Raw genomic sequence first — 22,699 nt, 5'->3', positions numbered from 1 at the left:
AAGAAAACGTCTAAGTTTCAGTGTCCTCAAGGACACAGAACATACTGACTTTCTCAGGAAGAAAAGTGAGGAAGCCTTGAATCCCATGTTTCCTGGCTGTAGTCTTTGAGACTTCATCTGGCCTGCATACTGGAGAAATTGATAAACCACAGAGAGATTTTGCCATTTTCCTGAGATGTGGCCCTTCAGCATCTGCTTGGTGACTTGAAGCTGAGATTGCTCTTCCTTGTAAGCCCCTGAGAGGGTAGTTTATTAAGCAGGCGTCCTATAGTTTGACTGTGGAAGGAAGCTGTGTCACAAGAGAGCGGGCTGTCATATTTCTGTCCAAAGTGCCGAAGTCCATATAACCACTATTAGCATTTAAAGATTGAAGATACTGCTGTTTTTCTCTTCTTGTGGGTGGTACCCTGGATTGTGAGGGCATTCAATCTACAGTGCCTAAGACTGTGGTGTACACCCCAAGCATAAGATGCAATTCCGTCCCAGTATGCTCGAGAGAAGAGAGATTTCTTTTCAGCTCCTATCCATCTTCTGCTACTGAATTGCCACTTAGATCTCAGCGCATGCATTTACCCACCTAGTGAAATTATTTCATATGCCAGAGCCTCTTTTTATGAGTCTGCAGTATTGGCTTTGACTGACGGGATTCCAAATTAAATTCGAGCTTTTCTACTTCCCTGATTTTGAAATGGACGCATGCTAAAACAGTTTCTTGGTTAAATTATCATTGCTATAATATATTGGCTACTAGTGGCTGGTGGGACATAGTACAGAATTCATCAGTTGCTGGAGCACTCAAAAGTCCCATCTCTTTTTCCTAGATGCTTGGAATAAATTTCTGTTATACGCTTCCCTCCCTTTCAAAAATATGCTTGAGGAAAATAGGGATTGACTTAAGGAATATACCATGTTATCCAGCTAGGGACATGGAATACTTTTCACATTGGTAGATGATGATCAGTTGATCTTGTTATGAGCTATTTTGGAAAGAATCTCTGATGTGTCCAAGGTGGACTGCAAGTTTTCATGTTTTTAGTTATAGAAACCTGAAGTTAAAATCAGTAATTGTAAAACCTACAAAAACATTCTGTTGCAATCTACTTTCCCCGTCTCAGGGTAGTTAGAGGAGAGAATTAAATAACCCGTTTCTTTACCATCAAGTACCATGAGAGTATGCAGTCCCAAACCACTTCTTAAATATCCTTCCCAAAGTCCCAGGATTTTGTCTGATTCTGGCAATTCTCCATTGAAGTTGATCTTGGAATAAAGGTAATAAAGTTTAATCTTTTCTACATCATAGAATAATAGCTCCATTATGAAGTACGGGGGTTTCCTGTTTGAGGTATCATACAAAATTGAGATTACAGTGGAAAGGCAGCGTAGCATGCTGAGTTCATTATAAAACAAGTGGAGGACAACTGTGGAAGAATGAAGTCTGTTCTTAAGGTCCAACCCTATGACACGTCGGCTACCTCTGACTTGAGGCATCTTTGAGATTTAAAAGTGCTCAACAGCTCAGTAAGTGTGGCAGCGAGGTCATAATTCAAACAGGATGAAAGCTGAAGCAATGTAATCATTCTGGCAGAAGAAACCCTTTCTCCCTTTTAATTAGAAATGTCAAGTGAAATCTAGGCATAATGGACTTACTGATATTGTGTATGGTAAAGGATTTTCTTCATAGCTATAGTATGGATCACCTAAATTTAGTTCTAAGATGTTAGTGTAAATGCAAGTGGTTAGGACACTGAAAAAAAAAAAAAATCAAATTCTATCCTATCTTCATTTTCATTAGGTTTCAATACATTATTTGTCACGCTGCTAATACTTGTATTGCCTAATAGGAGAAGAAATTGGTCTTTGTATTTTGTCAAATAATTAATGCCCTAGTCATTACAGTTAGATTTTATTGTCCGTTTTCTGAGACCACACCTGGAGCATTGTGTCCAGTTCTGGGCTCCCCGGTCCAAGAGAGACATGAACAGACTGGAGAGAGCCCAGCAAAGATGATGAAGGAACTGGAACATCTCTGCTGTCAGGAGAGGCTGAGGGACCTGGGACTGCTCAGGCTGGAGAAGAGGAGGCTTGGGGGGATCCTACCAAAGTTTGTAAATACCTGGAGGGAGGGTGTAATTTTTTTGAAGTGTAACTTGTGCTGCGGGTAAGTAGGACACTTTGCTTTAAAAACACTATCAAGGATTTGTGGAGGGTGTGGTTCGTTTCATAAACGATCAGACAGTACACAGATTGTGGAGTGTATTTAACCTTTTGGAAATACATTAAGAATTCCTATCACCAACCTTTTAGACATATCTGAAAGGCCATTACTTTTTGCATTTTAACATTCAAGGTGAAAGCTGCCAGTGATGGAAGCAATTTCCATCTGCTCATTATACCTTAAGTAGCAGCTGAAAAGAACAGATGTACTGCCCCAGGCTTTGTACTAATTTTGCTATCCAGTTGCATCTTTTATGTTAGAGAAAATAATTATAAACTCATACAAATATAATCAAATATGTAAGTAAATTCAGACATCTTGTTTTAACCTCCTAAAGCTACTTAGCAATCTTTAAGATCTGGCAGAAGATATGATGTGATTTCCAAAAGGCATTGCACTTGCTCTAAATCACTCAGGTCTAATTTGGTAAGGCATCAAAGCATGTACTTAAGTTAAAGCAAAGGAATGATCCTGTTGATCCAAGCTGGAATCCTTATGTGTTTAAGAACCTTAATAAATTAGCCTTTATTGAAAAAGTATTTTTAAATGCTACTAGACACAGACAAAGAAATAGTTTAAAAAAAAAAAAAAAAAAGAAACATTCTGATGTAAAATTATCAGCCAAGAATCCCTTTTTATTTCTGTTGTTTATAGTGCTAACTCTCTCCCCTTTTTTGGAAAGTGGAGAAAATTAGGATCTGGGTAGTGAACATTTGAACGTTTATTCTCAAGAGAAGATACAGCTTTTATAAGCAAAGCTAGTTTTTATGCACTACATTGCAAAATTCCATCTTAAAACACACGCAGTGAATGCAAATTTAATTTGTGCAAATGAATGGGAACCTCTGCCTTTTCCAAGTGCAGCTCTCACTTTAATACAGCAGTCTGAGAACTTGCCCAGAGAAACATTTCGTGTCCAGATTTAGGAATGTGGGCTTCTCAGAATATACGGTTCTCCTAATCACAGTAATTGTTAATTGTAATATATAATACCACATTTTTCATCCTGGGAGATCTATGTAGGGCTTCCCTGTGACATTCCTATGTTATTGCTGAGCACCATTCAAGAGCTGCTGTACCTTTTTTTTGATATTTTTGGCCAAAATTTAGAACATTTAAAAATCTTTTATTTGCAAAGTGTGTTGGCATGCACTCGTGCAGGGAAAAGCCTTGAACTGAGGCTTTCTGATTCTTTTCTTGGTAAATTAAAATTTCTTGATAATCTGAGCAAGTCAGTAGTTATCACTGAATTCTTAAGAAATGTTTAAAGATAGCAGTCATGAAGTGAGCAGCAAACACACCCATTTGAAATCAGATGCAAATGGTTGGAGCTGGACAGGGTGCCTTATCGTACAGTGTAATGGATTTCATATGCTTTTTTTTGATAACAGATCCTTTTTGGTTTAGTGTAAAGCCATTTAATTAAGAGTACTCATATTTTGAAAGCTTGAAGGGCTTACTGACGACCACTCTGTATTTTGAGACAGCAAGTTCTGACTTGCACCTTTAGCTACAGCTGAGGATTCAGGAGGGATAAAGCTACTCACTCTTTCCAGATGAGATGGATTTTTCTCTTGGTTCTCTGTTTTTCTGATTTAGTCTGCCCAGAAACTTGACCAATCCATCTGTTCAGTACCCTTCCCTCTCTCCGCCAAGGTGGGACAGTGCCAAGTCTCTAAAGAAGAGCTGAAGAGACTGAAGAAAAAAAATAAAAAAAATCTCAGATCATCTGTCTCAAATCTACACTCATCTCTTTTTTAAGTAAATATAAAACTGAAGGTAATTTGAGCTTGTTGGTTGGTCTAAGTCACAGTTAAAACAGCTAGAGCAGTATCACTGAAAAAAGAAGTAGAATAGCTAGGAGAGGCAGAATTACATTTTCGGGCTCAAAGAGTTTTACTTTTAACTTAGGTGGGCTAAGTGTCAGGTAACAAGTGAACCAATGCAAATTCTTGAGAAAACATCACTGTAATTCACTGTGTTTCCTTCAAGTCCGTAAGGAATGTTGGTATTTTTTTATTATATATTTAAGGAGAAAAACTGTCAAAATTTATAATACAGTTTTTGTTTGTTTGTTTTCCCTCTGATTTAACACAAGTGTTAGCCGTGCCTGCAGACCTCTGCATTTGTGGAAGTTTCTCTGTGGTATGTTTCTTCATGGCAATGATCTAGTCTGTTAGCGCTGATGTTTATGTATGTCAAGAACAGGGTGTAAGAGTTCGGCTCATGTCATGAAATTTCAGAAGTGTAAATTACTTGTATAACAAGCGTCAGACTGTCTCTTTACTGTGTCATCCAGGCACCTTCCTGCTGAAGGGGCCTGAATAATTTTCACAGCAGAGAGGAGGCAGATTGGTGGTCTGCCCATATGAAATGACTTCGACAGCACTTAGTACATGGTTATGCAGGAGACGGAGGTATTTTCACATTGCAAAATCTCTAAACAAGTTGGTTGTACTCACTCAGTCTCATACCTGCTTACTCACAAGCCTCAGGACGTACGTGTGCAGGTGGTCTTGCCAGGATTGCCCCTGTGCAGCACTGAAGGCAAAAGGGCCTTTGACTGTCAAGTCCGCAGCGGGTTCCTTGTGGCTGAAGATGACAAACTTGATGTAGTACAGATCATCTATACCTTTAGGATCCAGCAGCTCTACTAGTGGTGTTCTTTTTTCCACAGGGTTTTGCTTATTTCAGTCTCCATAAATATCAGACGACTTTGCTGCCCTCACTTTGTGTCTCACACTGTCTTTGTGTCCTCACTTTGAACTTTGAAATATTAATATTTTCACTACAAGAAGAAATAAACATATTTACAACAATGTTAAATTAATTATTTCATAGCCTTTAGATTTTACAGCCCTGAGACATCTGATAGCTAATTCAATGAGCTATTGAAGTAGAGGAAACCTACCTCAGATTCTCTATATTATTCCTTTAATAACACTTAATGCACACACACACACAAAATAGGATACCTTTATAAGTGTTTTCAATGTAATGTTTCAGTAGGATGGACTCCTAAGTCTTCAATTTAAAGAGCAAGTAGTAGACTCTACAAAAATTAATTAAATTAGGAGAAATGCTAGGATGGATGCAGGTTGAAATGAAGTTAAAAGCCCGGGAAGAGAAGGTACCCATGTCAGAAGAGCTGTCGGGCAGGAAAGTGGGAAGGCATCCCTTCCTGAAAGCCTTGGGACAAGAAGGAGACTGTAGCAGTGTTGTGCTTTAAATCTGTTTCGAGCAATGGGATATATGGAAACTAGCAAGCTTAAAGCACTTGGAGTAGGAAGGAATGAGCTGGTTTCCACATTGTCCTGGTGCACTATAAATGGTTCTGGCTGGCAGAGGGGTTGAGTGACGCACAAGAAAAGGGAGAGAAGGCCAACATTGCTATCACTTTGGTTTTGCTCCTTCTTAGGAGTGGGTGTCGGCAACCACTTCTGATGGCTTTTAAGGCTTTTCTAGCTCCAGACCCACATGAACAAAGAAAATATTCAAATAGGATTCCGAAAGCTCTAAAAGCCTGAAAAGCAACCACTTGTTCCTTTAGGAAGCTTTCCAAAACAATGGCTGGCAGTAAGAACAAATGATCCAAATATATTTCCAGAAAAATTTCTTCGCTATAGAAGCAAGCATGGATTTTACTGATCATATGGTTTGAATTCAAAATGATGCCCAAACTTTTATAGCTCCCATTGGATTCTTGAAGGTTTTCCTTGTTTGAGGCTCTTAAGAGCGTAGGGTTGCCAAAATGCTAGCATGATGGGTTTAGTGGAGTTAAGGAGCTGAGGACATTATTCTCCAGACTGTTACATAAAAATGTAATCCATAGAATTATTTTGAAAAGTTAACATTGTTGTCACAGGCAGTTCAATAAAAATGTGTAAATAAAATTGCACAGACTAAGGTAAGGCTGTTACCCCAAAATAGGTTGTTAATAGGGAGTAGTATTAGAGTGTTTTCCATCAGCCACACGTTATTCTAGTGGGTTGGTTCTTTTTCACTCATTGTCCAGTGTTTGCCTCCACTGCTCAATGACAAATCTGAAGTTGCATGTTTGCCACTGCTCTTGTCTGCATGTCCACAACTGAAAAAGGAAGGATGGCTTTGAATTTCTGCCCAGCTGCACTGTGATTCAGACTGCCTGTGTGACTTCGAGCAGGAGCCTAAGATCCGAGTACACAAAAAGATGTGGGTGACAAAACCGGATTTACAAGAGAGAGTGATGGTCTGGATTATCGCCTTCTAGGGATGATTTATGTATGTTTAATCAGCTACCACAGTGACGGATCCCAAGCAGGCGGAAGAGAGGAATTCACAGCTACAAACCACTTGGGGCAGGAATCCAGCAGTCCTAGCCAGACTGCTGAAGCCAGGCTATTGCTATCAGAGAAGTGTTTTTTTGCAGAGCAAGAAAATAGTTAAGAATTTTGTAAGACATTTACTGTGGTTGCACTGAGGAAGAATGTCTTCCTGATACTTATTTTCTGAGTGTTGGTAGTTGGGGCCTAGGCCCATCATTTCTTCAAGTGTTCTGGTTAAGGTGGTTGATGCCCACTGGGTAGGTTCTCTCTGGTTTATTTGTATCACCTTCCAACATGAACCTGCACGGCAGTTACCTGCCTCTCCATTTCCCCATTACCTGCTATCTATTCCTGGGTCAGTCGTAGTGGTAGCTGCAGAAATGTTGTCTTTGTTTTTAGGCAAATAATGGTATGATATGTTAAATGTAATTCATGCTTGCAGCATTATAACTACGTGCAATGTTTGCTTGCTTCCATGGCTGTTTTTGGGGATGCATTCAAAATAAAAGGATATTAGATTACGTTTTAAATTGCATGTCTTCATATTTCAAATATGAAGATGAAATCCTCCTAAGGAATGTGATGATCAAGTTTATCTACTTAGACAAGCAGTACACAGGTTAACACCTTTATTTCACGCTATGGCAATACAGAGTCCAATACTTTTAAAATACAGAGAAGTATCTCTTAGAGTTTTTTCTATCATGACAGTTTCTTATTTGAAGGTCTTTGCCTCCTAAATTTCTTGTCCTGCTTGGAGCTGCTAGCACTCAACTGCAGGCCTTTTCTCTTTAACGCATCCCATGTAAGGTCAACCACAACCATATAATGGTGTGGGTTTGTTTGTTTGTTTTAAATCTAATTATTTTGTTTGTAGCAGACCTCAGTTACTTCCTTCTGGACATACCTGAGTCGCTGTACATCATCTGAGGAAACTCAGTGAGGTCAATCTGCGCCCTATCTGTAGCATCGATGAACAGATGTTAAGATTGCCATGTCTTAGGAAGTTGCATGCTTTGTTTTTTCTTTCCGTAATGTTTGAAAGATGATATGAATTACGGCACCGTAGTGGCCCACAATTTCTGGAATGTCTGTGTTTTGGAAGGCACAACAGGATTTGACGACTTAACATGGGCAGGCCATGAAGTGTTTGGTTCCCTTCTCATCCAGCAGTCATTTGTCTACCATATCCGCCTATGAAGAGGTACATTTCCAAACTGAATATTTGTGGTGAAAATATGGTATGAGGTGAAAAAAAAATAAAATAGAAAAGAGAGAATTGTTCTGTTTTCATGAGGGTTGATTCAAGCAGTTTCCCTTTATGGTGGAGAAATCACAAGCTAACACTATCCATCCTTCAGAATGCTATGGGAGCTGAAGAGGGACACGGAAAGGGAAGTGAAACTGAGCTGTTGGTTGCAAACATCATTTTAGGTTTTGGCTCAAGTTTCTGCTCTAAGTGATTGTGGTAGTAAAATGGAAGTCGCAGTAGAATCGATCGAGAAATTGGTGGCAGTTTTGGTGTGGTCACTTCTTCCAGAACAAAGTGTGGCACCTTCATGGCCAATTCATTGTTGCAAGGGGATTTTCTGGAACGCCGGGGATTTACTGTTCCATATTACATGGTAGTGTGCCGAGTATAGAGTGAGAGCTTTCTACAGGGACTCTAATTTAATATAATTCACGGGGAGTTTTGATATGTGTCTAGAAAATAGAGAAAAATCAAATGCAGATGAGAAAGTGGAATATTATATATGGTAAAATAAAGAAACAGACGTTGGCTTAATGACATCAGAAAAAAGACTTCCAACCAAGTTCCAGGGCTTGAGAGTGTTAATCTCATTAGTTTCAAATTATTATCCAAATGTCAGATCCTGGATCCTTATGGAATCACAAATTCATGTCAGATACTGAATAGGGCTAGAAATTTAAATTAGTTATTGAAAAGTAGCTGCAGTTTCTTTTCTTATATGAACTCAGTGGTGATCTACTGTACTCAAATACTGACTAGCCAGATTCCCTTTCAAATGATTGCCTGTCATTATGCTGCTGAAGAAGTCCAGTTTTTTCCGTAAAACCTGAAGACGTATTTATTTTCAGCAGGGATTGCAGTTCCTGCCAGTGGAATCTCAGTAGTTCTGGCTAATTGTAATGTGGCTGTAAATATGTGATTTCCATGGAAGTTAATTTAGTCACAGGATTTTATTTTATTTTTTGCTTTTTCTATATTGATGGCTTTGCTTAGCATAGCTGCCAAACATATGTATAGTTTAAAGAAAAACTCAATTACCGTTGGAGTAGAGTATTTATAGTGAACTGCTCAGCATATGGATGTATTGCTTTCCTGGATGAAGCAGGAAATGCTTGAGATCTTGCCTGGTTAGTCTCTAATAATAATTTCATAACAAAATTACGAACCATAACTCACAACAATTGTTCCAGTAAGAATTTCCTAGCAAAACCTTATTTCGATACTTTTTAAAAGTTTTAATCAAATGGATGGTCCCTTAGTCTGTGCAAATTGCCATTAGGTTTACCAATGTTTAAAACACTTTTTAAGAACTTTTGTGTAATATTACTCCAGGGTGGGATCCAGTTTTTACGATATTTCCAGAGCCAAACTTGTACAGGCAGTTCTAGTACTGACCCTAAATTTTAAAATATTCAAGTTGTACTTTTTTTTTCACATATGACATTCACTATTCTAGGGTGTGTTGTTGTTGTTGTTGTTTGGTTTGTTTGTTTGTTTTCCTGTTGCTAAGATACTCTGAGCTGGAATTTACTCAAGTCTAAGGACTGAAGGATGCATCATAATAATACTAAATTAATGTGGCTTCCATTTTTAGAAGTAACCTTACTGGCACACCCGGGCAATCTTTTATTTATTAGACACTGGCATATGAGTATAGGAGGTAATCGAGAGTCTAATACCCGGAATTAAAACAACAAAACTGCTGTATTCCTCTCTTAGATGATTTTAGGTGTATCCAAGGTGCCTAATGCCTGATGAAGTCAACGCAGGCACCTAAGTATACTAGAAAAATCCTGCTGATGGCTCGCTGGTGATGCAGCTTTGGTATACAGTGGGTGCAAGGCAGCAAGGTGTCACAGTCTTGCAGATGCTCGTCTGCAGTTGCTGTGGACCGTAGTTTGGGAGAAAGTACATTAAACTGTGGAGATTAGGGAGTCAAGTAATCTCTTTAAAAACTCTTCGTTTGACTCTGCGGTCAGTAGTGCATGTAAAGAAGTAAATTGTTTCCAAGAAGTGAAATAATTGGCATTAACTTTGAGACTGTTACCACAAGGTTCATCAAAAGGTACTTATCCGTGCAGTTGAACTGTCTTATATAATATTGCCAATATGACTAAGTAGTTCATCTGATGCAATCTCATACTATATTTTCAAAATACAGTTATGTGCACATAGCATATACTGAAGGTTTCAAATTGCTTTAGGAAATTCCAGTATGAATTCTTTCATTGGCTAAAAGCATGAGAAAACATTGAAACGCATGATAACTTTGATCAGAGCATACTATTTAAGAAACATTTAGTATTCATATCAGACAATCAGTTCTGACAACCCAGTCAAACAATAGATGCAGCATTTAGATAATCTCATTTCTGTGTATACACAAAGTTTTAGTGTGTATTAACCAAGTGTAACTCATTTGAAACTTATAGCTATTGCTTTCCTTCCTTAACATGTTCTCACATGTTTATCATTTGTCTGGATTAACTGTGTTTCTGCTAAATGTTTCTTTTATAATAAGAATAGTCAAGCATGGCCTTATGAGTGATGTGCTGCTGACCTGCATAATAACATTAAAATAAAATCCATGTCGTTTGGATTTATTCTTACTTCTTTATTACCTTCCCTATGGGGCCATTTTTTTTATTTTTTATTTTTTACTCATTACTGATCACTTAATGAAGGCTTCTGCTGAGATGTCTGCAGAGAGATATCTGCTGGGATGTCTGTAGAACATTTTCCCCTAATGTTTTAATCTTAATTTAGGAGTAAAGTATATTAGTACTCCAATTATTCCTTCTAGATGATTTATATAAGGTACAGAATATCACAGAAGTGTATCAGTAGATGTCATATTATATCATTATCATATTACACTTGTGTTTAAAATCTGTTTGCAAATGTTAATAGCTTTATAATATACAATTATGTATTGTTCTTAACTTAAAGCACTTTTTTTTTTGTCTTTCTAGGTATGGCATGAACTGCCTCATTCAATTTGAGGATTTTGCTAATGCCAATGCATTCCGCCTCCTGCATAAGTACCGTAACAAGTATTGCACTTTCAATGATGACATTCAAGGTAATAAACTTTCTCTTCTGTTTTGATGATTTTAAGTCAGAAAAAAAACCAACAGATTTTCCTGAGGATTTTACTTGAGGATGTCCATTATGGGGTCACGTTTTGCCTTGGGTTTCCTCAAGCATGGCTTTATGATGAGCTGTCTTTGCTCTTAACCTTTCCCCTCATTTACTTCCCCTCTCATGCTTTATTTAGATGTTCACTCTTTTTTTTTTCTTTTTTTTTTTCATAGTTCAGTGTATGGATAGCTTTCTCGTATACATTATTAACTTCAGATCTTTGGGAAAATGTCAAAGTTCGAGCCTGGACTGTACATCCCTCAGTTTTTTTTATCACTCCAGTGACAACTGGTGCACTGTTTCTCTGTGTGACAGAGCTTTCTTGGTAAATGTCAAACTTTATTTCAGTTCTTAAACTGACAACTCAGTTAAATACCTTTCTGATTTGCATTGCACTCCCAGGGCTGCATTCAATTTTAGAGGGAAAATGACTTTTCCCATCTGAGTCATTTGTAGCAGAGGGCAAAAGGAAAAGATCTAGGATGAGAACAAAGACCTAGGATGAGGAAAGTCGAGCAGAAGGCAAAGCCTGTGTGACTGGGCTCTGATGTGACTTTTAGGGTTTTGCCTAGGTCTGTAAGCAAGGGGGATTGCCTCCATGCTCAGCCTACATAGGCCTAATATGTACCTTCACTCCCAAGAGGAGAGACAAGCTACTCCTTTGGTGTCTAATTTCTTGTTAGAAAAAGAGCTCTGGAAAATAACTTTCTCTAGGAACTTAAGCACGCTCACTTCCATCCCTGCCAGCAGACTTGAGTTCAGAACTGGAGAGAGGCACCACGGGTAGGCCCTGTGCCTTTCACTGCCTCTTGGCCCCTCATGATTTCATGAGTAGAGGGAGGTCCTCTGTACTGGTGAGGTCAAAAATGGGAATTTAACCCTCTTCATTTCTAACAGTTTGCGGTGACACTTCAAGTGAAGCATTAGGTGCTCGAGTTTTTAGGAAGTCATTCCGGAGTCATTCTATTTCAGGGACTCTTGCGTTCCTTAGAAGTGCAGTCACATGGAGTCTTTACATTTATTCAATTTCTGTGATCTAATTTGTGGTTGTGGGTCGTCTTGTATTTTCATGAATGATATTTGGGACTTCTTGGTGATCTCCAGCCCTGATGCATGTTTAGCTTCCAGCAGGTGAAAGCAGATGCATTTAGCCTGCTCTAGCTCTGACATTTGTCCTCATAACTCCATAAATACTTTCAGCATCTCTTTTGTAGGAAGTCATCTTCTCCCCTAACGTGGCAGTAGAATAATGACCAAATATAGATCCAGTTATCTGTTCTCCCTTCTCCCTCTTTCTATTCCAAGTTTATAAAGCCTAAGGGTCTCTCACCTTGACAGCATTACTGAGGGTAGGTGGTACTAACTTCTTTAGCAATCCTTCTTAGAGGTTCTCCTTTTCTAAATGGTGTGATTTTTTTTCCAGGCTACTTCAAAGACTGGCCTTCTCTGTTTCCAAATTATATTTTCTACTCCTAGAGCAGTAAACCTGAGAGGCAGCATAAGGACCATAGAAGCAAGCAAGGAGAATTTTGTATGTTGTTTGCCATCTTCTTATAAAGATAGTGATTGTACAACACGTTAAACAGAGTTTCTCTTAGTCCAAATATGCGACGAGCCAAAGCTACTTTAAGGATAAAAATAAATTAGTTTTTCTGATCTTTTGTAGAAAGACTTGCAGCTTTTTTCACAATCACAAGATAGCCAGACAATGGATTCCTGTATATCTTAGTGATATCTTAACATATCTTAAATCTTTAAAAAGCTGATATACGATCCTGACTTTTTCCAGGCACTGTAAAAAAGAAAAAAATGAAGAAAATATGGCAAGCTGAATACCTATTAGCAAGTAGTAACTTGGACAATTGCAGTTGTGTTCCGTTAGCTTGGAGCTATTTGTAGGGCCATGCCCCTAACTGATGCCATTGCAGAGCGTTTGCCAAAGTATCTGCCAACACTGATCATATAAAATCACTAAATACTGGCCATTAAGGGTAGCCTGTAGGCACATTCAAGAATTTCTGGAAACAGTTTTGTCTCCATCACATCTTTTTCTTTGGAAAAAGCTTTGTGACTTTTTCTATATCCCAATTCTGTACTCAAGGAAAAAGGATTGTGACCGACTTCAATAGCTCTGTATTAGAAAGAATGATGAAATTACTCCAGCTTTCTCATTCTAGAGAGCATTTTGTTTTTTTGGATGGGTGTTGATTTTTTCCCTCTGTTATTATGATAATTTCTTCATATTTATGTTTTTGGAATATTTTTATGATCACAATAACTGTGATGTTGCTTTACGAAAAAAATACTTCTTTTCTTGGATTCTTGCTTGTTTTTATTCTGACCACAGGTCAGCTTGCTTCATATTTTTTTTCTCTGAAACATGGAGGATATGATATTTGGAAATGAGAATCAGTGAAAACCTTCAAAACAAATCCCTTTATCTATCTGGCTCTCTAATTATTCAAGAGCATTCTCCAACATTGGCATGTTTTTGATAGCAATTTCATATATGGGAGAAATACTTTAATGTCAAGCTTTACAAAAATTTTAAATGTCTCATTTAAATTAGGTTGATAACTTTAGTTGCCTCCCAATGTATTTAGGAAGGAAGGACCGTAAGGACAGAGTGGAATTTTCTTTAAGATATGAGACTTTTTTTTATTCTCTCTCTCTCAAAGTCCTGCCTTGGAATGGACCAATATCAGAAAATGAATCAGGGTTCGTGTCACAAAACCAAGCTGTTTTTTTAAGGTGGAAGATGTTCTCTGCTTGGTGAGCCTCCCCGGAAGGAGGCAGGATGGGATCCATGGTTTAGGAGGCTGAAAATCCCCTTGGAGAAACTAACCTTTTCCATTCCCTGCTGCATGGATGATGGACAAATCTCTTAATACTTCTTAAAGAAGAAGTCACAGGTGCAAGTCTAGAATTGCAGAGCCTAAAATCCGTAATCCATTTGCTTAGCGCCTGAGCAGGTGGTGTATGAGCTCGGAAGCAACCTGGGTGCCTGCAGTTGTGTTTCTGCAGCTGTGGCAGGCTGGGTGGCTTCACGCCTTACTCCTGAGTGCCTCTGCATCGCGGAGCAATGCTTTGTAGCTATTATAAAACCTAGCTGCTGGCAGAACAGGATGCCATAGCTCTCCCTTTCCACTCCCATCTGAATTTTGGTGTGCCTGCTGAAAGCGTTTCTGCTACTCAAGCACAGTCAGTGGCTTAAGGCAAGTTTCCACGTCTTAGGAGCTGTGCATTTATTTTACGTGCGTCTCCCAACGCCCATCACACGGTAGCTGTTTTTAGTCACTGCAGACGTGGACTAATTTGAAATGGTGGCATAAATTTCTCTAGCCTTTCTGCCTCTATACAGGCCAATTATTTCAGCTAATTGTTTCGATTTTCCCCACCCCTGTATTTCAAAATTGCCTCAATGGAAAATGACAAACTTTTGCAGTAGAAGTCAATCTATATAAAATGTTTTTGTGTGCGGTATAATTCTGTAAGTTTTTATTTTGGCATTATAGCCCGATTTCATTGCACAGTGCTTCCCTCCATTATGGGCACAGAACCTGTATTTTATGCCAACAAAAATAATTTCAATACAGTGTACTTTCTCCATGCAAATAACTTCAGCATCCACCATGACTTCAGATGTCATTTGTTTTTAACAGCTGTGCTGTTTAATTGCAGCAACATTTTATTAAAAACAACAGACCTTAAATAAAAATGTAGAACACATGCAATTTAAGATTTTTTTTAATTCTCGCTTCTGTGTTTTGATCTAAACACATACATACGCGCTAAGTTTTTAGCAGGCTGACGTTTGAATAATTAGGAAAATTATATCTGAAAGTTATGTTATGACCAGCTTAACATTAAGTCAGTGCAATTCTCACAAATCTGAATTTCTCTGTCAAAAGTGTTCTCCTTTTTAACATTTAATTATTTTTAATGCTAACATTGGAAATGATTCATTTAGTATCTGGAAATCCCAGTCCTTGAAATCAAATGGAAAAAAAAGTTTGGGGTTTGTTGTTGTGATGGGCATGGGGGTCAGATACGTTCTCTGACCAAAAATTTGGGAAGTGTTGGTTATATGATATCTAATAGCTCAAATGTTGATATCATGTCTGAAATTCTGATACTAAGCATAAAGATTACAAAAACTCATTCCTAACATGAGGTGAAATATACTTCCAGGTGAAAAAAAACTTGGGATTTTTTAAATTTTAAAAATAGAAATCCAATCAGGACATGTAGTATGGGGTTCTGGGAAATGTATTTTCTTTCCAGTATATTCATGATATCAACTGTCCATTACTTGGTAAATTCACATTGAAATCAACGTGCTTTCAAGTAAATTTCCTGCTTTAGGTTTTGTATGCTTTTCCTTGTGCACATACAAGGATGTGCACGTACGAGGATTCCCCTCTTTCATTTTTTTTCTCGTTGTGGGTGAAGAAAAATCCTTTCTCATCACGGTCCTGGGCAGCCTGCTCTGAGTGTCCCTGCTTGAGCAGGGGCTTGGACCCGGTGATCTGCAGAGGGCCCTGATGACCTTATTCCATCTGAGACTCCATGCTGTATCCCTTTTCGAAGATGCCAAACATTTGCTCTTTTAAAAAGGCTCCATTTCTCCTTTCCTGGAAACTTCCCCTCTTTGCACTCTGTGCTGCAGTGTGGGGCAGAGCATCAGGCCCTGTGTGTGTTAAGCTTTGAAAAGCCATCTTATGGCAGGAGAGAGCTTCCAGTTTTAAATGAAGGGCCTTTTGCTTTGCAGCAATGCTAGGTTGCTTCAGCCCTTGCTTACCTCTGCACTGAGAGCAGGGACATGGGCACTGCTGCTGCACCGTGCTCAGGGGAGGGAAGCAAAGCGAGTGGAGAGAAGAGTCAAAGCCATCGCATGGGAGTTCAGCTGAACGGGCTGTATGTTGGGGATGAGTCTGGAAAGGGCCTTATAAAACATCAGGGATTGGATTTCTATGGGATGTGAGCTACCCACAGCCTTCACCCCACTAGTGAATGAGATCACACTCCTTAGGTAGGATATTTACTCTCGTCTTTTCTCCCAGAAGGAGTAGAGGAGGGGAATGCATTTTCTTTTTCTGGCACTGTGTGTTATTTGGAAGAATGGCACTGTTGACATATGATTTCCATTATGTTATGTATTGAGAAATAGGAGTCTTAGTTTTACCACTTCCTAATATTTTAGTCAAGAATGAATAATTCAGATTTTAGGATGTGCTACAAAGCTTCCTCTCCTTCTGTTTGCTGGCTTTTAAAGACGATGTAGAGAAAATGACATGAAGGATATGCTCATATTTGATTACATTTTCAAAAAGCTTTAAATAATGTACAAATTCTTCAGTGCCATAAGCCATTTATTTCTCATTCAAGTTAAACTGCAGACAATAAAAAATAATTTCTCCATCCTTGTGTTTTGGGGCTTTTTCCCTCCTTTTTTCTTTAATTGTTACATTGCTGAAACAAGACTGCTCCAAAGCGTTTACACTGTGCCAACCCCAAAAGGCTGCGGTCTCTAGGATTTCCTGTGACATATTCATGCTCGATGATACTGCTTACAGTACCAAGCAAGGCTAGAGCATCTTGGACAGAACACGAAGACTTGATTAAAAAAAAAAGCCCACTTTGAAATTTCGCATCTAAATTGACACCTCTTTAGAAAAATACTCTCCTTTAATAAACCTGCTCTAGTTATTCTTCTAGAAATGTTGTGAAAACGATACCTTTGAACAGTGTCCATTTTATTCTGCACACTGTGGGTTTAACCTATGCTCTGTGGGAGAGGGAAGGAAAGAAGTTTCTCTCCTTCATGTAGCGATGACAGTAGGAAAAGCAGCAAGATTCTGTTTCTGAGCCGTAACATTCACCAGAACTGGTTGGGCTTTGGCAGTTGGATGTGAATTGCGTTTTGATTCTTTTCAAAAACTCGACTCGGTATTCACGGTGAAATTTAAGGTCATGCCATTAGTCAGAGCAGTTCCGGTTAAACAGATCTGCCTTTCACGTGGCCAGCTTTCACCTCTTTCATGAGGAATGAATAAGGGAAGCTGCTGATGAGGAGTGATGACAGCCACTGCCAGCAGCAAGCGGTGATAGAGAATTCAGTGCCGTAATAAACAGGGTCATTATGCTTTCTAGAGTCAAATGGCTGAATAAAACCAACGTAGAGTACTTTTAAAATACCATTTTTAGAGTAGTAGTTCTGTACAAATGGTGATTCATGAGCAACAAAAACCTTTATATATTGTTCTCCTAAAATTTGTTCTGAATTGTGCTGATAATGAACATGGGTAGCAATAACTCACATACCTTGCAAATAATTGATGCAAAATTTGGTTGACTTTCAACATAGTGTTTTATTCATTTTTTTCATCTCTCTTCTCTTTTTTCTTAAAACACAAAATGGTATTGTAGTAAAATGTGTAAAAGTCTCTGACTGCTCATACATAATCGCTGCTCATTTTTCCAGCTAACAAACCTAGCAGGACATCAGCCATGAAGATAAGCATGATCCCAGCGTTCCATTCACTATAAATTTACAGGGTTTCATTTTTTCCTCCATTGCCAGAAAGTGGCTTGAAGACCACTTCCTCAGCTCTCCAAGAGCACTTCTGGTGAGGTGGCCGTGACTTGTGGCCATCTCCTGCCTGACAGAAGGGACTTCAGGGGCTGGAAACAGACTTCTTTTTCAGGAGGCCAGATCGATGGTTTTAGGGATAAGCCGTGTTATGTCAGCTTCTTCCTTCTCTCCTGCAAACACAGCTGTGTAACATAAAATAGAAGCAAGCACTTGGCATCCAAAGAGAGGATGGGGTTTTATTGAAGGTTATGAGGATTGTTTGGTGGAGTACCAAGGGAAACTGAGAAGGCGGTCAGACTTCTCTGGTTTGCCATTGTTGGCCTTTGCCAATTTGGCACTTTCCAGAGGAAGACTTAATTTCATCTGGGAAAGAACCAAGCTAACTCTTGGACACTGTGGTGGGGAAGTGTCTCAGCGTGACAGTTGGTGTTCCTGAAGCCATGCCTCAGAGAAACTATTTATTATTTTTATTTTATTTTTTTAAGAAATGCAGGAGAAGAGAGTAAATGATCTCAGCTCTGAGCAAGTAATAAAAATGACTAAAAATGACAAATTTGTATGGTCTAAACATTAAGTGGGCTAAGAACAAGGTGTCCTGTATTCCTGATGATCGAAGGGAAAAGTCATAATCACAAAGCACATAAACTTTTTTAAAGCTCTACAGACACACTTCTTTGAACTGTTCAGGTGGGCAAAGTGACTCTACAACAAACTTTCTAGCGTTAAAACATTTTCTTAAAAGAAAAAAAATTTAAGTAACCATTTATGAAACTTAGATAATCCAACCTATAAGCCACTGATTCAAAGCCAGCTTTCAACACACAAATGATGTCTTTTAAAGAGAGATTTACCCAAGACTGGGTTCCTTACTACTACTGTTCTTTCAGATCCTTAGCTACCCGTGTTTGATACTTAACAGTTTGTGTGCCCACAATATAAAGACCTGTTTTGAGCATCTTCTGGAGTTTAGCATAGAGGTTACTGCCAGCTGAGTTTTAAACTTGGCTTTGCTTGTGAGAAAGACTTGTGAATAGCAAAAGCACATCGTGCAGGGGAGCTGCATGTTCAAGGCAAATGTCCAACGTGCAGATTCTGGGCCAGGTGCTTTTGGAAGTTTAGTCATACCTATTTCACACTTCTGAAGGAAAAAATCTGTAGCAACGTGAGCTGTCCCCTCAAAAGCAATGAGGTGGCTTGTAGGTTATTTCAGTTAGTGCCATGGTGATCAAAAACAGACTTTCAGGATCCAGCAGATCTCCTCACAAGTTACCTCAGGCTTCTCAGAATCTCTTTATAGCCTTGGGTCAGTCAATGACAGCTGCTGCCTGAAGAAGACTTCACTTCTTATTCCCAGAACTGAACAAGGGGGAATTCTTAGGGCCCCCGATCATATTCCTGTGGTTTGGCTCTCTGTGAATCAGATGGGCATTATACGTCTTCAAGGAGTGTTGAAACCCATTTTTCCACTTGGAACCCTTAATTGTTAGTGGCTGATATGGCTTTTTCAGTCCTGATGAAATCAGTGCTGTCTGCTGTTGATTCTTCAGAATCACCTCTAAAAAAAACACATTGAGCAAAACTTTTATGCTGGCATCACCTACCTCACCACCCTATCCCTGTCCGTAGGATGTCTTTATATGTGAATTTTCTAATAACTGATCTGCTTTCTCGGGTGTGTTTTCAGTATTTAACGGATCCAAGTTCCTTGCGGGAATAAGGGTTCTTCTGGTCCATTTGTGCCTGGACTTTAATGACAATGACAAAGTGACAATGTGTGAAACATATGAGCTGGGCACCTGGAGTTGGTATCCAGGAAAGAAGGCCTTCCTCCTCCCAGTGGGCTTGGCAGGGGAGAAGGTGTAACTGGTCCGTGGACTTGAATAGCCAGATATCAGGCGCTGGTGACTACAGCTGTCTTCAGCATGACAGAAACTGGCAGCGAGACTCAGCAGTGCCAACAATTCATCCAAAGTAATGAGTGTAGATTTGGGTGTTGCAATTCAAGAAGGATACAAAACAAATGGATAAAGTCCAGAGGAGAGACATGAGTGATGAGCGTTTCAGAAAGCATAACTTTCTGAAAGAGTGGAAGAATTGGGATTGTTCCCTGTAAGAAAAGCAGGTTGTGACACCGTTAGTCTTCAACTAATGGTGTCAGGTTTTCCAACGATAGGCAAGACAAGAGGCTAAAATAGACGAAGAAAAAATTTGGATTTGATATTTTCAACAAAAAGGATATTGAAGCACTGAAATAGCTCGCTGAGGACATCGTAGAGGTTCTCAGAAGGAGACAGAAACAAGGTAGACAAAGATCTGTCAGAAATAAAGGAGGTATTGTTAATCCTGTCATTGTGAACAAGTTTGGGTTAGATGCCTGCTTGGGGTCCCTTTATTGCCCTACTTTTTATTATTAGGTGTTTCTCATGATGAGGGCCAAAATCTTTCTATTCAAAGACAGACAATTCTCATTCTCTGTAGTTTTGATTTAGAGAAGAAAGGCCTCTACAGGCTAAATCATAAAACTAAATTTTAACCTTTTTTTCCTGTGGTGTAACTCAAATATAGATTTAAAAGGTACTTCTAATGTTTTAGAGGCTGATGAATTTAAACCCCTTTCACAGTGGACTGGAATTTTGATGGTTTTCAGATGCAGTAGGAGAGTCAGTGTCTTAAATAAGCTGGTCCTATTCTTTTGGTTCCCTTGGCTTCTCTGTAAATGTTCACAATTTGCTCATCTACTCTGACAACCTCTACGTGAGAAGTGAAGGTTTATAGCCATCACAGGATTTCCATTTCTCAAGAACTCCGAAGAATTTTTGCCTCCTGTAGGATCAATGCAGATATCTGTTCAGATAATGAGACCATCCTTAACTTCCGGTATCTGGAGTCCTTCAAAATGCTTCTTTCTGGGCCGTCCTGTCCTTTCCTCCTGAAAAAGATAGTACCAAGAATATTTTGAAACAGTTTGATTGCACCAGTCTTGACACCTGTTCAGTAGAATCAACCAACCATATTTTAGTGTTAACTCTGAAGATATTCCCACCTGCATTTTGTTTTCATAAAAACAAAGTACAAAAAATTCCAGTTCCACTGAACATTTTCATATTAGCCTGTGTATTTGTATCTTTTAGCTGAAAGATGCTGTGAAAATATTTAAAATGTATGCCTAATCAATGCAATTGTTTCCAGACTAATCAAAGATAAACTTTTTTTTTTTTTTCAGGAACTGCATCTGTGGCTGTTGCAGGTCTTCTTGCAGCTCTGCGTATCACTAAGAACAGGTTATCAGATCACACAGTGCTGTTCCAGGGAGCTGGAGAGGTATGTGCTTTTATACAGCAGAAATTCTAGTCTGAAAATTTTTCTTAATATTTATTCAAGTTATATGTATTGAATTCACAAGAAGATTAAATAGGTGGAATGATCACTAAAGCCTGCTAAAAGTTGTTTTTTAATTTGAACATAAACTTTAAAAAGTCTTCTCTGACCATCCAGTGAGGCCTCATATTTTTTATAAGAAATTTTGTGGAGATCTATTCTTAATTACTTCAGGTTTTAGCTCTTCAGCTGTAAGTTCCTGAACTGCTCTCAATATCAACAAACAAAAAAATTTGGAAAGATGAATAAACAGCCAAAGGCAGCCAAAGGGAAATTAAGTAAAATATTTACCAGTGTCAGTGTTATTTAGTAAGAAGCAGTTCCCCTTTGATTTTTCTTGTCATTAAATACAGCTTTTTAGTATTCTGCATGTCAAGATCATCTATTTCTGAAGATTTTAATGCACATTTATTTTCTGATACTAGTTTTTCAATATAAATTTCTAAGCTACTGACAACACAAGTGAAGGCTATACATATATACCAGATGACAGACACATTGTAGACGAGGTAAGTCTGCAGTCCCAAGAAGGCTTTTGAAAAATATTATTCATAGTTACAAAACTCCGTGATAGGTGCAGTAGAATAACTCGGCTTTATGTAGTCCAGGTATTTTTAATTAGATTCAAAATTTGCTGCTACTGAGATCAAGTCTGTAATTTTCAGAATTATTTACATCCTTGTCTAGTGTATGTCAACACATTTTTACATCAAGATTGTCAGTCTCTAAAGTTCCTTCTCCTGTTTTTGTTCCATAGTCAACAGACATGAATCCATGGTCTAATGTTTTATTTTATTTTTAACTTTTATTTTTATTTTTATTTTTATTTTATTTACTTTATTTGTAGTAATAGTATTGTCAGTGTGCCTGTTGCTGCAAAGAGGTAACGGTAGATATCATTCCAGCCTTGGAAGCTCATTCTTAAATAAACTATGTATTTCCTAAATACAACTACCTATTTCTTAACTGTTAAGGTAGAAATAGGGAAATCTCACTCGATTCTCTGTGAAACTGAATAATAAAGAACAAGAATCAGAATCAACCCCATTAAAATTTATGAGTTAGTAATCCAAAATACTGAGTGGTCTTTTGGTTCATTTTCTTGCCTGCTTTTCAATCTATACCTGTCTTTGGTGTGTTGGATGAAATATAAAATACAGTAAGAATGATACGTTTCAGCAAAATATTGATAAGTGATTTTTTTCTTGCCTCTGGTTTCACTGGGAGCACAGCCAAGTCTAGAGTTACAAAACATGTGAACAGTAGGTAAAAGGAGACTTACCTTCTTGATGGACATTTTAAAGAAAGATAAGGAGCAAAAATTCTTTTAGGTCTGTATTTTACTTTCTGGCATGGTTTTCCTTGATTTAAATTGTGAAATAAAAATCTAATGAACAAAAAAAAACTTCAAAGAAAGAATATTTAATTATTTTGGTATTATTATATGGAATAAGTGTTAGTTTTAACATTAGAGTTTGTTTATTATGCTGTCCACACTGCAAATGCTGTCAAGTTTTATCTATACCTTTCAGTATGGTTTCTAACTACCAAATATTAGTATTTACTTCACAAAAAAAATTCAATTTTATTGTTAAATTAAAATTTATTTAAAATAATGGTTAGAGGAAATAAGTCAGCAAGGGATTTCTTTCATTTCTAGTTTCATATGCTTCTTTTCTTTTTCCTTCAGGCTGCGCTGGGGATAGCAAACCTCATCGTCATGGCTATGGAAAAAGAAGGAGTATCTAAAGATGCAGCTGTCAAAAGGATATGGATGGTTGACTCAAAGGGCTTGATAGTGAAGGTAATACAGT

At 38.2% G+C, this 22,699-nt stretch overlaps 1 protein-coding gene across 1 annotated transcript in view; it reads left to right on the top strand.

The window, feature by feature from the left end:
- ME1 (malic enzyme 1) overlaps nucleotides 1-22,699 on the top strand; it is a 180,403-nt gene that overhangs the window by 132,363 nt on the left and 25,341 nt on the right. Inside the window, exons 7-9 of the mRNA XM_035559550.2 lie at nucleotides 10,744-10,853; nucleotides 20,731-20,828; nucleotides 22,576-22,689. Of these exons, the coding sequence (XP_035415443.1) occupies nucleotides 10,744-10,853; nucleotides 20,731-20,828; nucleotides 22,576-22,689 (322 nt within the window). The remainder of the gene's footprint in view (nucleotides 1-10,743; nucleotides 10,854-20,730; nucleotides 20,829-22,575; nucleotides 22,690-22,699) is intronic.

The sequence above is a fragment of the Cygnus atratus genome, chromosome 3 (assembly GCF_013377495.2).
Source record: "Cygnus atratus isolate AKBS03 ecotype Queensland, Australia chromosome 3, CAtr_DNAZoo_HiC_assembly, whole genome shotgun sequence".
NCBI lineage: Eukaryota > Metazoa > Chordata > Aves > Anseriformes > Anatidae > Cygnus > Cygnus atratus.
Note: the sequence above shows the minus strand (reverse complement) of the source record. Positions and strands in the feature narration are given on the sequence as shown.